The following is a 15,490-nucleotide window of genomic DNA, read 5'->3' as shown; positions in this document are numbered from 1 at the left end:
TTAAAACTGACAAATTAACAACCTGAGAGGAATTACTTTAGTTAAATATTAATAACATATTCATTCATTTATTCGTGTATTTATAAAAGCTTAAACCAGATATACCTATTAATGTATTCTCATCAGTCATACATTTCTTGAGTTTTAAAATTCAACACATTAAATTTCATTTGGGGGAGAGAAATTCAAGAGTCAGGGGTCTCAATGCACTTAACATTATTTATTACATCTGCAATAAATAAAAATACACTAATACAATTAAACCAGAAAAAAATACACAACACAGAAATAAACCCAAACTCAAAACATGTAACTCCTCTGCCAGCAGGAAGCTAAAGAAACGGAAAATAACAACATTTAAAATTCTTGATTTAATCGTACTTCTCTGCAGGAAGGATGATTTGAAAAGTGCATTAAAAACAATGTTAAAATACAATCTGCTCATTAAAAGTTTCTCACTCGTATAAATTCAGTCTGAACAGAACAAATCGTGTTTCTTTAATCACACCTGGTGGAAGAAAAACAGAAAAGAAACCAGCGAGCGTCTTCAGAGGGGGGGGGGGGGGTGGTTTAAATGACGTGAGGTAGGACTGAAGGAGCAGATGAATTAAAGTCAATGTTTGTAGTGAAACATTTAAAATCTCAGTCAGGTGTCAAACTGAAGCTCAATGATGAAAATCAAAACAATCTGATTAAATTCCAGATTTTACAATGAGTAAAGAGTAGTGTAAAGATGTTTAAGACTGAAAGCAAATCAAATGTAATCATTGTTGCTATGACGACATTTATACTATTACTGCCGATCATATTTCATCCTCATTAACTGCAGGATGATGATTAACTATAGCAGGAAATGTCCAAATTACTCAATAAAGGTCCATAATGTGGATGCAGGTTTTCACTCCAACCGAGCAGAAGCACACAAAGCTCCGCTCATTTAATCAACTCAGTAATGGAAAAAATGAGAGAAAATAAAAAGATGAGCTCATACTTCTATTTCTTGTTGATTGTCAGCTGTTGGCCTTTCACTAGCCTCTCTGCCCTTTCTGTAACCCCTTGGCCTTTCAAGAACACTGTCCAGATGGTAGGGGTCCTTCCTCTTTTTTGAAGGATAAGTGTTCAATTTGGTGACCTGAAACTTCTAACCGCAAGTCTGGTCCAAACCAACCTTGTTCCTGTTTTAATATAGGAACCAAATTGACTGAATTAGGTTTCCTATGCTATAAAAGAGCATTTGTCTTGCACCCTGGAGACTGCAGTTTTCAGACAGCTGATTGTTTGGAACAACAACCTGCCGACAGATTACAGCCCTTTATGGAGTAGTTTGGAGATGCCTGAACTGTAGTAAATATAATCTTTAGTGTCCGCTGGATGCAGCTGTTGTGATCTGATAGAAACGATCTGCAGCTGAACGTCGTCTGTAGAGGCAAAAGAAACAAAAACTGATCCAAGTAAAGTCCGACCTCCACCCTTAAGTCTGAAGAAGAGCACTGAGCTTGAAACATCATTTGTCGTATCCTATTAAATCTACCTGCATTGGGAGCTGCAGTGTGCAGACTTTTTTCTTACTTCACTTTAAAACCAGCATTTTACTTTTCTTAAATATCCATCCTCACATTACTCCTCAGTTGGTTTTGTGTCATGTTTAACAGGTCAACAGCAGCAGTCTGATTTACTGACATCAATACATCAGACTGTCAGTGACTTTAATTAACCTTTTTATCTGCATTTGAACAGTAGTTTGGTTTTCAAATTAAAAGCAGCAGCCATGACGACACACATCCCAACCCGGTGAACGTCAGGTGTTAAAGGTGGAAACATTTCTAAATTCTCACTGAGCTGTGATTTAGTGTATTAATGTAAAGATGTGGTTGGTTAGGATCTGTAACGTAACAATATTCGGTGATGCTGCGGTCTGCTTTTTGATCTTCAGGTGAGTCGAGAACGCTCCCGGTTAACTTGTCCATGTCGTGGCACATCGAACAGTTTCCAGTGACCTCGTGAGATCCTCAGAGGAGCACGGACACACACTCACAAATCATTATCCACACACACACACACACACACACACACACACACACACACACACACACACGGAGCAGCCAGGTGTGAAATTTCAGTCGCAGGAGGTCACATATGGTGCGTTGTCGAGGGCGACCGGAGCTTGTTGTCATGGCGCTTCAGTCGAGGGTTCAGATCCGTCTCCAGCTCTCTCTGCTTCTGTAGTAAACCCTAAAAACACACACACATATTTATACTTGTGAGGACAATTTTAACCTCATTTTAATTTTATTTTAACCAGGAAGGTAGAGGTTAAATGAAAATAACCCATCCAGATGCATTATGGGAAATGTAGTATACAGTGTTTTTGGAAGTTAGATTTAGATTTACTGACTTTAAACCACATTTAATGTTATATTCTGTGCTGATCTTGGTTGGAGGATGTTTAATTGAAATAATTATTCATATTTTAATCATTAATCTGTTGTTGCAGCAAATATTTACTTTTATCCTGTTGATAAAATCATCAAAGCAGCAGCAGATTCAGATTTATGTGTGGGTGTGTGTCTATGTGTGGGTGTGTGTGTGTGTTACCTGCCGTAGTTGGGCCAGGCCTCTGAGGATCTCCTGCTGTCGGTGTGTGTGTGAGTTTCGGAGCAGCTCCGGGTGGAGGAGGGGGTCTCGATGTGATGGAGGAGGAGGAGACGCTGACCTCTGAGGAGCTTCTGACCGGGAGAAGAAAATTAACTTTATTTATATGCAGCAGACATTACAAAGTACCATAAGCCTCAATGAAAAGATGTTAGTATCATTTTATTATCAGTTCTGACATCTATCCCTCCTCTGTTTCTCTTCCTGTTCTCCTGTTTCTGGGGAAGTTTATCTTAGCAGCGGCTCAAGGGATCAATGCTGTTGTATGTGGCCAAAATTGTAAAGCTCTATGAAGCATATTTGTTATTTTTGGCGATATGAGAGTGATAAAAGAAAGACTAACAAGCACTCAAATCTGTCTGACTCAATCTAAACACTTAAAACATCTAAAATACCCATGAATTCAGGACATGTGTGACTATATTTGTCCACTTTTTACCCCACAACACCGTGTGTGTGTGTGTGTGAGACCTGTGGGGATGTGAGGAGGGGGTGTGTCTGCCGGGTCCAGCGGGTTCAGGTTGAAGACTTCATCGGTCCGGACGTAAGGAATGAACTCTAGCGGAGGAGGAGAGGTGGAGGCCTGCTGGCTCTGCACAGTGTGTCTAACAGCAGGGACGGGAGGAGAGCGCCCCCTGGAGGACACAACAAGATTAAAAACAGCTGCTGATAACTGGACAGATGTTTTATTTTTATTTCCAAGAGTTTTAACTGCTTGTCCTTCCCAGTTTTTAAGATTAGATTAAAACTCTTCTTGTCAGTTCTGTGTGACTCTTTTGAATGTTTTAGTTTTAGGTTTAAAAGTATCAGAATGCCTTTCATCTAGAGCTGAATTAGAGCCTGACTGAAGAGCCTGCTGAAAAATGTGATGATCTTCTACTTTTTGACATAAAAACAGAACATGTACAAACATTTTTTGAAAAAGCACGAGAAGATAACTTCCTAATCAGAGCTGAGTTTGATAATTACATTCTCACCTCTAATCATGTCCAGAAGTTACAGACTCAGCAGAGGGAAAGAAAACCTCCGACTTATGAATCCTGAAATAGATGTTTAACAAAAAAACAAAAAAAAGTCTCACCTTTCAGTGTACACGGCTGCAGAGACTCCCTGTCTTCTGGAAACACTCTCCACCTGGAACAAAAAACATTTAACATATAAAACACAGCTGACAGAGACGGAAAATAAGAAACTTCTAATTGTCAAAAAGTAAAAAGTAAAAGCAAAAAAAAGTAGAGTAACACCAGAGTGAAATTAAACTTTCACTCTGGTGTTACTTTTTAAAATAGACTTCTTTTAAATAGACGAAAAGAAAATTAAGACAAAAGCAGTTTTTTAGAATTCAGTATGAAAGTCTTCCTACCCTCCTGGCCGAACTGGTTCTGGTCTGTGAAGGGTTGGAGCAGAGACGAGGCTCCTGGTTCGGAGCAGGAGGGTCGGTTCGGGGCAGACGGGTCTTCTCCTGCAGGGCGAGGAGCTCGGCCTGCCTCTTCAGTCGATTCTCCTGTCTGTTCCTCTGCAGAGCGGCCGGGTAACGCTCCGAGGCCGGGACGAAGCGACGGCTGGGCCTGAAGGAGCAGAGAGCAGGGATCAGACTAAATACTGGTGTCATGGGTCTGAGCTAAGAGAGTGAGAGTTCGTTCTTTAAGACAATACGAAGCTCAGGAGAGAGGACTAGGATTTCTTTGAGACTGAGAGGACTGAATAAAACCAGATTTTAACACTTTTTTGTGTTCAAATGTTTTTCTTTTCATGGTTAACAAAATAAAACAAAAGGAATCTGCACACCTGAGTATTTGCAATATTTTAAGAGGAAGGAAATTGATTCAACAGAATTGTTAGATCTGGCAGATGCAGTAAACATTGGCGTACATTTTTTTTTTTTTAAACTCCACACGTTACATCCTTGTTAAAAGGATACTTATTTGTTTCTGTTTCTTGGCCATACATTGCTCCACACTCCAGTCCAGTAGGTGGTGGTAATAAATACACAAGAACCAGACTCGTGTGTCTTCTTGTTAATGAGAGAAAGTTGCTTTTATAACTCTTGTCCACATCGTGTCTGAATGTAAAAATCTCTGATGACATTATTACAGTGATCATTTACCTCTGTGTGTTCCACTCAGGCCTCCTCTTCTCTCTCCTGTTTCTTTCTGTTCTGGCAAACTCCTCATATGGATCTCCTCCTCCTCCTCCTCCTCCTCTTCCTCTTCCTCCACCTCCTGCTGCTGCTGGCCGACAGATGTTCTCCTTTCCTGTCCTTCCAGCTCGGTTCCTGTTGTTTGGAGGAGCAGCAGACAGAGAAGGAGGCGGCTGGTTCTGTGCAGAGACTTCAGAAGTCTGAAAAGGAGCAGCTTCTTCTACACAGAAAGAGAAAAAGACAGATATAGTATTTTTATAGTAATTTTTTTTATAGTATTTTATTTACTGCTGCTCTGTGTATGGTAGCAGTAGTAGTAATGGTTCAGTTACCTGTCTGTACAGCAGTGTCTTTTAATGGGAAGACTGGGCTGCTGACCTTCACCTCAACACACTCAGTCTGTCTGGAAACTGCTACACACACACACACACACACACACACACACACACACACACACACACACACACACACACACACACACACACACACACACACACACACACACACACACACAATTTAATTTAATCTCTGCAGAGAAATTCTTTGTAAAGGCAGATGCAATTTCTCAAGGAGCTTCAGGACAAAATCACTGATTTAATTGTAGTTTATCTTTTGAATTGGAGCCAAAATCACAGATCTATTATAAAAATGTCCTGTGGCTGCATGGCTGGACCTTTTACAGTGGTCTCAGTCGGTCATTGAACCAATCAAACAAGCAAACTTAACAAAGTTCATTTAAACACAGGTGTGAAGCACTTTAATGCTGATTTTGGGGACTTTTTTTTTTCTTCTTACCTCTGGGCTCCTGCGTCTCCTGCAGATTTCCATAATCCTGACCTTCGTTTGGCTCCTCTCCCTCATGGCTTGGCTCTTCCTGGACGACACACACACAAACAAACACGTACTGAGTCAAACATTGATACAACTGCAGCAAAATGAACACTTTCAGTTTTATCCCAGTGAGAACATTTTGGCTGGTTTGAAAGTCAAGATTTTGCTTTCAGGTTCAGTGTAGAATTAGATTTAATTGAACGGCCCGGCTGAAAGGTTGCAGCATAAACCACATAAGTACAGCCTCCCTGGTTTGAGACCCTTGATGCATGTCATACCCCCCTCTCTTTCTCTCCCCTTGCTTCCTGTCTGTGTCTCCACTTTCAACTCTCCATTAGAAGGCAAAAAATTCCCCAAAACTTAAAAAAATAAAAAAAAATATAGACAGACATGTGTGTGTGTGTGCGCTGTTCACAGACCTTCTGCTTCTCCCTCAGTGTGTCCATCTCGTATTGTCTCTGCAGCATCTCCCTCTCCAGGGCCACTCTCCTCTCCTCCTCCTCCTCTTCCTCCCTCCTCTTCGCCTCCTCTTGTTCCCTCTGCCGCCGCCGCTCCTCCACCTGGGCCTCGATCGCTCGCTGGCGGAGAAGAGACAGTAAAATATTTAAAAAGCTGACCAATAAAATATGAATGGACTCCTCGTCTCTTCCCTCCTTCCTCCTCTTCTTACCTGCTGCTCCAGCTGTTTGAGCCTCCTCTTCTCTCTCTCCTCGATCTGCACGGGGTCGAGCAGGGCAGTCATGGTTCTCAGATAGCTGAGGAGAGGCAGGGAAACGAAAAATAACATTTACTCTTATGCAGTAAATACAGACAGGTGACAAATTAAAGGAAAAACCTGATTCAATTATTTTTTAAACGTTTTTTTAGACCTTTAAATAGATCCAATCACAAACTTTTGATCTTCCCTCTGGTCTTCACCTCTCCCTCCTACCTGGTTTTGGTCGGGTGTCCGCTAGTCGTGTCCACGCTGGCTCCTCCGACGCTCTCTGCTCCACAGCTGCTCGTAGCCTCCCAGACCAGCGACAGGCTGGAGGAGGGCTCCCACTCCCTCCGCTCAGACTCACAGTGAGGAGCTGCAGGAGGAGCTGAAGGAGCTGCAGGAGGAACTGAAGGAGCTGCAGGAGGAACTGAAGGAGCTGCAGTCTGGACGGGAGGAGGTCTCCTGTGCAGGGAGTCGAAGTGCGTGGCCCAGAGCTCGTGGTCCTCCGTCTGCAGAGAGCCCGGATTATCACATGTCAAAAAGAACACAGAACACAGAAGAATATCAACATGAATCAATGAAGGTTTCTACTGTGTCTCTACTGCACCTGTCAGGTTTCTATTGTGTCTCTACTGCACCTGTCGGGTTTCTACTGTGTCTCTACTGCACCTGTCGGGTTTCTATTGTGTCTCTACTGCACCTGTCGGGTTTCTACTGTGTCTCTACTGCACCTGTCAGGTTTCTACTGTGTCTCTACTGCACCTGTGTGGTTTCTATTGTGTCTCTATTGCACCTGTCAGGTTTCTACTGTGTCTCTACTGCACCTGTCAGGTTTCTACTGTGTCTCTACTGCACCTGTCAGGTTTCTACTGTGTCTCTACTGCACCTGTGTGGTTTCTATTGTCTCTATTGCACCTGTCAGGTTTCTACTGTGTCTCTACTGCACCTGTCAGGTTTCTATTGTGTCTCTACTGCACCTGTCAAGTTTTGTACTGTGTCTCTACTGCACCTGTCAAGTTTCTACTGTGTCTCTACTGCACCTGGTTCTGCAGCACTTTCTCTCGTCTCTTGCGTTCAGTCATCTCGTCTCTCTGTCGGTCCAGCTCCTCCAGCCAGCGTCTCCTCTGCTCCTCTTTCCTCTCCACACTCAGTACCTCCTCCATTGGAGTGAACTCCTTCAAAAAAACACAACACAGTTCAGAGTTCTGGATAAATCTTTTAGATATTTTTGTTTTTTGTTGTTGTCAGATGTGTTTATTCAACGCCAAATTTATGGAGCACATTGTGTGACACCTATGATTCACTTTGAAATAAACGAGGAAAATGATTTTATTCCTAAAATCTTTAGTTGAAGATCAGGGGGAGGAGGAGGAAGAGGGGGAAAGGCTGCTCGGTGTGACAAAGATTTGTATTAACAGGTTTACCCCGAGTCTGAGGCTGGATCTGATGGCTGCAGGCTGCTCCCTGTGGCTCGATGAGCTTCTAACTGATAACACACTTTCTGCGTCATCCTCAGCCTGAAACACACACACACACAGGTTATGAAATATTCTATGACAAGAAATAGGTTTCCTAGCTATGTCAACACTGGATTTAATCTGATCTCATGTCAGTCTGGTCTTCTCTGGTTGTCTGTGGTTACAGGTTTGATATTATGTGTGTCACTGTTTTGGTTTCCAACCTTTGTCATAATGACAACCTGATATTTCACTGAATATATCAGGGACATGTTTTATTGTTGACTTCATTGTTTCAACACAATCTCCAAAAATGTTCTACTAATGTCTCTCCCACACAGAAAGGAAGGTAAAAACAGACTATGAAACATCATTTTTTATGTTTTGACACTACCTGTTACTTAAATAGACACATTTGCATGTACTAATCAATTCTAACTAGTACTTTTTTTTGTGATTATTTCAGTTTACAGAAAGCAATGATCTCCACACTTCAGTATGTGCAACAGTTTGTTATCAGAGTTGTTCTGTTGTTGATCTCGTTCCCACAGCGATGCAACCAACAGTGTTCAAAGGTGAAATACACGACATACCTGCAGTCTGCCAGGAGCTGAACGCTGCTGCTGCTGCTTCAGAGCCACTTGCTCACCTAAAACACACACAAGATTTCATTTGTCAGAAGTGCTTCATTAAATCGCTGCATCCAACAGTTATTTTCAAATATCAACTGTATCTTTTTTTGATTGATTAATTATTTAGGGTATAAATGTCATTAATTATAGCAGTGAGCTCAACTATATCCAGATTATATTAAACTAGTCCTGACTCCTTCTTCATCAGAGAGAGTGAGAATATATGTGTGGGATTATACATTTGGAAGAAGGTTTGAGCCTTAAACATCTTTGTGAGAGCCTGGAGACTGATTATTCAACATCAAAAATTAAAAGCCATTAATTAAATAAAATAGTTTGTAGGCCTAATACCTTGATGTATTTAAAGTGTCATCAAATGATTATTTCTTCCCGAGCTGGAAATACACCTCTGGCATACTATCACTGTACAAAGTTGTATAAGTATAAATCAAACATGTTAGCAAACAGTTTCCTATTTTCAAATCCAGCAGACACAGAGCACCATTACCACCCCATTGGAGTCATGCTTGTGTCCATCTGGTGAATATAAGCAATCATCACTCTCCTTTTAGCTCTGATTCAGCCTCCACCAACTTCTAAGAAAAACATAGATCTCTGTAGCGACTACATGCTCCAATTTATAACTTTGTCTGTCTGCCCTTTATTGCAGGACGGTGGTGTACGGTGAGTTTATCAGAGCTGATTCACTGAAAACAAAGAGACTGAATCTTAAATGTGCCATAAAAACAAAACTATGTGTGTAGAGCTGCAGAGCTGGAGAATTGCAGTGGATTTTCTGTGGGTTCAGACCTACATGCTTCACCTTTTAATTTACATGTAGTAATTTCTTAGTAATTTTAAAAATATGCCTGTCTGCTGTTTGGTGCAGGGCGGTGGTGTAAGATGGGTTTATCAGAGCTGAGACTGAACCAAAAGCAGTAAATGTGCCATTATAAAACCGAAACTACGCCCGAAAAGAGGCTAAAAAAGTATGAATTACTAAGGCATTAAGATTATAGTGTGTGTTTGTGTGTATTTACTGAGTTCTCTCCTCCACTGAGCCTTCTTGGCGTCCATAGCAGTTCTGCTCACTGACTGTCGCTCCTCCAGCCAGCTGAACACACACCCAGACGACCTGAACAACAGCAGTAACAGTATTCTGCTTTTAACCAACATTTTAGAAATACAGAGTTTAAAAAAAACTACTTTGCTTCTTGCACAAAGAGAACACAAAAAAACACCAAAGCATTAACAGCTAAACACATATATAAAGAAGCATAGTTTGGGGTAATGGAAAAAAAACATAAAGTGTCATGTAATCAAATAATATAATAATTTGTGTAATTTTGGATTTAAGAGAAAAAGCAAGCTGATTTTGCTTCTAAAGAGGTCAAAACTCCTACATATTAGTCTCACACTAAAGTTTTTCTTCCATCTCTTCAAAGTGTTGCTGCAGTTATAAAACCACCATCATAAATGCTTTCTTTATCCAGAGGAAACAAACATCTTGTGAAACTGCCTGCTGAGCTCCTCACCTGTTGTCTTTATCCTGTGAGGTTCCAGCTCTATCAGTTACTCCTCCTCCCTTCTTAATTTCTTCTCCTCCTCCTCCTCCTCCTCCGTCTTCCTCCTTAATCTCTCCTCCTCCTCGATCATTAACCAAAGAGCCAGATTTTGAGTCTGCTTCATTTCCTGACAGAGAAAAAGACATGAAGCTGCACATTATATTGACAAGGAGGGAAAGACTACTGTCTGATATGAATTTGTACCTAATTGATATCATTTGGTATTTTTTTTGTTGCAGATTCTGCTGGATTATTGCCACCATTGTCTGAGTTTATAATGTCCACTTCTCTCTGTGCTGCAGTCCTTTTCATTACTAACTCTCACTCACTATCAGTCCCCTGTTTCCTGTGGTCCGCTGGTGGGTTTTGGCCATTGCTGGAGGTCTGGACAGTGTTGAGGATGCGCTGCAGCTGCTCACTGGTCAGACACACCATGCTGTCCCTCAGTCCTGCGTCCCCATTGGCCAGCGTGTCCTTTAGTCGTTCCTTTCCACCACCTTGAGTCTGAAGCTGTCCTTTTTTCCCACCGGCTTTCAGGGATCCAACAGTGGAGCTCTGCTGGTGTCTGTCTGACTTCACCTTCATCGCACACACACACACACACACACACACACACACACACAGATGTGATGTCAGGAACAGTCAAGAGTAAAAAACAAATAAATGGGATACGGCAGGGTTAGGATTAGATTTACCTTGGGTTCAGCTTTAGCACCGCCCCCTGCTGTGTGATGCTCCCGTGTTTTGGATACTGCCAGTGAGGTGCTTATTCCCCCATCAGCAGTGATGCTGGAGGTAAAGGAGGTTGCTGCACCTCCTGCCTTGACCCGAGCGTGTCTGCGCTTCCCTGCCTGCTGCCTGGCTGGACGCTCCACTTGCACCTCCTCCACACAGGACGGCTGCCTGGGGCTCAGGATCTTAGCCGCTCTGGGCCTGAAGGCCAGCTGCTGTGTGTGTTAAATTAAAATGATATCAGACAAAACAGTAAGAGATGACAAAAAGATAGTGTCTGAATTTTCCTATCAGCTTTTTTCCCTATTGGAAACATGAACCTGTGCCTTCCCAAAATAGTGGATACTTTTATAGCAGCAGATTAATGCTAATGATTTTGAACTATCACATATAGCTGGAAGGTTCAGGTGTCTACACACTTTTGGACATACAGCGCACATCTAGGTTACTTTAACATTGCAACACATTGAGTGTCTGTTCCATTTTAAGCTTTACTAATTTCCTGGGAGCCTAAATTTGTTACAAAATGCAATAAAAGCTGCTCAGAGACACAAAAAAAATCAATACATTATTTTTAATTTGCACAATTACTGAGCTGTTTCCTAAAATGTCTAATAAGACATTGATTCACAGTGAGGAAGTCTGGTTTCTGCAGAGCAGATTATATTTTCCATTCTTGTGTTTCACATGTAGAAATGCAGATTTATCATGATCAGACTTTAAGGAAGATTCCTACCTTTACTGGATTCTTCTCAACACCTGCTGTGGAGGAAAGACGTAACAGTGAACAGCCGTGAATATGTTACATGATAGGTTTGTCAGAGAGAAATAAAGCGATACAGAAAACATGTGTGAAGACTGGTTTAGTCTAACAACTCAAGTGGAGAAAATCTATAACAAATTATTTTATCCAACGTGTGTCTATGAGTGCTGGGTGTTCATAATGTATTGAAATGTAATATTCATCAACTAAAAAAGTAAAAAACAAACTATCCTTAAAGAAAAGCTGTGTAAAATGACAGTATGTGCAATATGTACATTTAATGAGTGAGAAAATGTTTTTGCAAAAATAAAAAAATTGTCATTTGAAGATAAAGTCTCATTGAATGCAAACTACAAAATACAAAGCAGCACACTAATGTCAAAATTGCTCATTAATAATCGTCAAAAGTATTCGAAATACAGTAATGTAACTGACAGGACCTGATGTAAAGAGCAGGTCTGTGAGTGAACTTTCCCTGGACTGATAAAGGTTAAAAAGCTGAAGCCTCTCACCATGACTGAGTACAATCAACTTGGGTTTTCCATTTTCAAGTTCAAACAGCAGGCCGTCCCTGATCACAAAGACACAACACATCTGAGTGAACAACAGAAACATAACGACAGAAAAGTAGAAATCATACTGAACATTTTTATTGTGTTCTGTATTGTGCGTGTAAAACCAACATTTCAATGGTCTCTAACATGGCTTATTTTGTTTTTCCTGCAAAAATATGTTTTCGTGGGACAGAAATGAACTAAACTGAACAGACTGCTCAAAAGAAAAATCTTAACATGGGAGTAGAATCACTGAAACAGTACTTCATTAGCACTGGATTTGGAGGTCAGAGGTGGCGGAGGTCTCAATTACCCAGCTTACTTACTGCTTGACAATAAGAGTTTGTCATTTTCATTGATGTGCAGAGATACAACAGTAAATATTGGATCAGGTTGCCAGGTGATTACAGTACATATTGTCACATGGTGCAGGTGCAGCACATCAAACTCAAACACTGAGTAACCACAGACAATATTGGCCTATTTCATATAATTTCGCTCTGATTTTATTTTATTTAAGTATCCCTGTGTTTTGTGTTTTACTTCACTCCAGCTATATTAAAAGGACAGGTTCATATTTTTAAAAGTGTGTCTTAAAACAGCACTGAAAGAGGTTTTCCTCGCTGCAATCATTCCTCTTGTTCATACTGACTATTAAAAGATCTCCTTTAAATGTGCTTTAAATGGGAGTGATGGGGTCCAAAATCCACAGTGTGTGCACACAGTCAATTTGTGCAATAATGCATTTAAAAGTTGATCTGAAGCAGTCTGAGTTAGTCATATTAAGTGGATATCTGCCACATTTACATTTACAGACAAATTCCCTCTTTGTGTTTCCCTGTTGAGCTGTGGTGGAAGTATAGTAACAAAAAGAGGAACTTTGGCACTAAAAACACTGTAACATTGAAATATATGTACTTGATGTGACTCATTTGGACATCTGAAGCTTCAAATAAACTTTTAAATACATTTTTTTGCACAGGAGGAGGACTGTGGATGCTGTCCTAACAGAAGGAGGACTGTGGATAATGCACTTATAATGTTAAGAGCATTATCTACAGAGCCCCCATTATTAAGGGATCTTCTAATGGTCAGTATGAACTAAACGAATTGTTATGGCAAGAAAACACATGTGTCAATGTTGATTTTGGCACTTTCCTATTGTTTTAAGACAGACTAGAAAAATCATTAACATGTCCTTTAATGTTTACAACTTAGTTTCAGTGATTTTACAACGAAAAGCAAAAATGTGGACTAAAGGTAACACGTTCTTATTATAACTGTGCATACTACGTTATATAAATAACACTATATAAACATATCATGCCGTTTTCTCATACAGATAACACTGTATAATGATGTAATGTATAATCTTTGTCCATTTGACTGCGACACATACCGTCAACGTGTTAGCCTAGCGAGCTAATGTTACTGAAGAAAACAGACTCACCCGAGATTCATGCCGACAGAGACTGGTTTATTTACCGGCTTGTTTACCGACAACCTTATAAAACCCCAGAAACTGTTAATAAATAATTTATAATAGGAAGGAAAACGCCTTTTTGTCCCCCTCTGCCTGCAGCTCACGCCAGTTCCTAGCTGGTAAATTGTGTATGTTGGTTGCTGTCAACGACCAAAAATGGCTTCGCTGATTGGCTGATTCTCTCTCCAACGCGATACTAACAACCAATCAGATGTCTTCATTTGAAAGTTTAGGTTAGACGATGATGCATTTAAAGTCACTGGGAATTTATTTAAAAGTGGTGGAGATGTAAGCCAAAATATAACGATTACTTGTTACGGTTTGATGCTACTACCGTTGACGTTTACTTATTAAACGATTAGTACTGCTAATATCTTTGTTAAAGACGACCAGCTGCTCAAATCATCTGTAGAGCATATGCAATTGGCATTTCCCGCGGACACAGTAACCCTCTACGGCGATTAGGCTTTACTAAAGGCCAGTGAAGGCAACCTATAAGATAAAACACCATATAAAGTTTATGGATAACTTTATATTTTACATGTAGCTGTTTCCATCACAGGTACATATAATATAAGTAACACAACACACAATATTTGTATTTTATTAGCAGTATTTATCACCTATGACAGCTGTCACACAACAGGACTCACGTAATATATTTCTGACCTTAACTCTTACCTTCAACTGTCCCTTTCCCTAAATATTATAGGGCTTTATTGAGGAGTGAGTGCAACACAATCCCCCAGTCCCTGGAGGAGGAGACAGATGAAGATATCTGCGGCTGAAGGTTGTAGGTTGTACACTGAAGACTGTAGGTTTTAGACATTGACTGTATAGAAATAATATGTATATACAGTCAGTGGTTTTAGGTTGTGGATTGAAGGCTGGAGATTTTAGGTTGCAGGCATTGACTATATAGAGATAATAATACATAAATAATATGCATACAGTCAGTGGTTTTAGGATGTAGGTTGTAGGAGAAGATTGTAGGTTGTAGGGGAAGATTGTAGGTTTGTGCATATAGATAATCTTATGAAATCAGTCAATAATGACTGTAATCTTTATATACTGTCAGTGGTTTTAGTTATTAGGTTGAAATTTGAAGGCTGTGGGTTGTATGTTTTAGGTCAAAGGCTGTAGATTTTAGGGTTTATGCTGCAGGTTTTATGTTTTAGGCTGCAGGTGGCGCCATAGCCTCACCACCACCATGCAAATGACCTGAACTGTAAGAAGAGGCTGCTTTAGCCTCCTGCTGGATGTTGTTTTTCCAACCTTAATCAGTTTCTCTAAACACCAACATCCATGTAACCCTCCTCCTCCGGTATCTGAAGCACATCCACCGTGACTTTACCAACCCAGTGTCTCTCCCTCCCTCATCCCTGGTCGGTGCTCCTGAAAAGGTATGTTGTTATTATCGTGACAGAGAGAGAGACTGCGTAACGTCAAATAACGGGGATGCTAGCTCTGGGTTAGCTTAGCATTTAGCTTAGCATTAGCTTAGCATGTAGCATCAGAGGCTACTTAAACGGCGGCTGCTGTCGAGCTAAACGTCAGTGTGTTTTCCTGCTTGCTGTCCCGGGACACAGCTCCACCTACACCACCTAAAGAAGAGGGAGAGCTTTGTTTTTAAAAAGAAAGAGAGGACATGGATCAATGAGAGGTATTAACTTTTTATTCTTAAGCTGATGATTTTTATTAAAGATGAGCGTTTATATATAGCTTGACATAGCTACAGCTAGCCGTGTTGTCAAGCTAAGGTCAAGAAGAGCTGGCCAGTATTGACAGCTAACAGCTAACTAAACGTGCTACCAAAACAGAAAGAACGAGAGAGAGAAAGAGAGAGAGAGAGTTTAAAGGTGTTGTTGTGTGTTAGCAGCTTGGTATTTATCATCAGAGCTGGATAAGCTTGTTCTCAGGTTAATATCAGAGGTAGATGATGTGGTATGTAACATTAAAGAGGCGAGTCTTTTTAAAAGTT

General features: G+C 40.7%; 2 protein-coding genes across 10 annotated transcripts in view; one reads left to right on the top strand and one right to left on the bottom strand.

Moving 5' to 3' along the window:
* Positions 1-201: 201 nt before the first annotated feature.
* On the bottom strand, positions 202-13,591 carry ccdc66 (coiled-coil domain containing 66). 8 transcript variants are annotated; one of them, XM_062416568.1, is made up of 21 exons: positions 13,477-13,591; positions 11,985-12,043; positions 11,446-11,471; positions 10,673-10,924; positions 10,307-10,556; positions 9,948-10,104; positions 9,453-9,547; positions 8,374-8,429; positions 7,748-7,840; positions 7,364-7,498; positions 6,555-6,832; positions 6,294-6,378; positions 6,043-6,201; positions 5,588-5,666; positions 5,125-5,205; positions 4,760-5,012; positions 4,016-4,220; positions 3,734-3,786; positions 3,124-3,287; positions 2,596-2,726; positions 202-2,232 (listed from the first exon to the last, which is right to left on the bottom strand). In XM_062416568.1, the coding sequence occupies exons 1-21, from the start codon at positions 13,485-13,487 to the stop codon at positions 2,131-2,133; spliced, it is 2,724 nt and encodes a 907-aa protein (XP_062272552.1). In that variant the 5' UTR covers positions 13,488-13,591; the 3' UTR covers positions 202-2,130. The 8 variants fall into 8 exon arrangements, with proteins under 8 accessions (XP_062272552.1, XP_062272554.1, XP_062272553.1 ...); XM_062416570.1 differs by having other exon boundaries at positions 2,596-2,723; XM_062416569.1 differs by having other exon boundaries at positions 4,760-5,009.
* Positions 13,592-15,044: 1,453 nt separating this feature from the next.
* Positions 15,045-15,490, top strand: part of ip6k1 (inositol hexakisphosphate kinase 1) — a 36,100-nt gene continuing 35,654 nt past the window's right edge. For both annotated transcript variants that reach the window (XM_062415580.1, XM_062415579.1), the window contains exon 1: positions 15,045-15,172. The gene's annotated coding sequence lies outside the window, so the exon portion shown is untranslated. The remainder of the gene's footprint in view (positions 15,173-15,490) is intronic.

Source organism: Scomber scombrus, chromosome 3, assembly GCF_963691925.1.
Source record: "Scomber scombrus chromosome 3, fScoSco1.1, whole genome shotgun sequence".
In the NCBI taxonomy this organism is placed as follows: domain Eukaryota; kingdom Metazoa; phylum Chordata; class Actinopteri; order Scombriformes; family Scombridae; genus Scomber; species Scomber scombrus.
The sequence above is the reverse complement of the archived record's forward strand: the minus strand, read 5'-3'. Positions and strand labels throughout refer to the sequence as shown.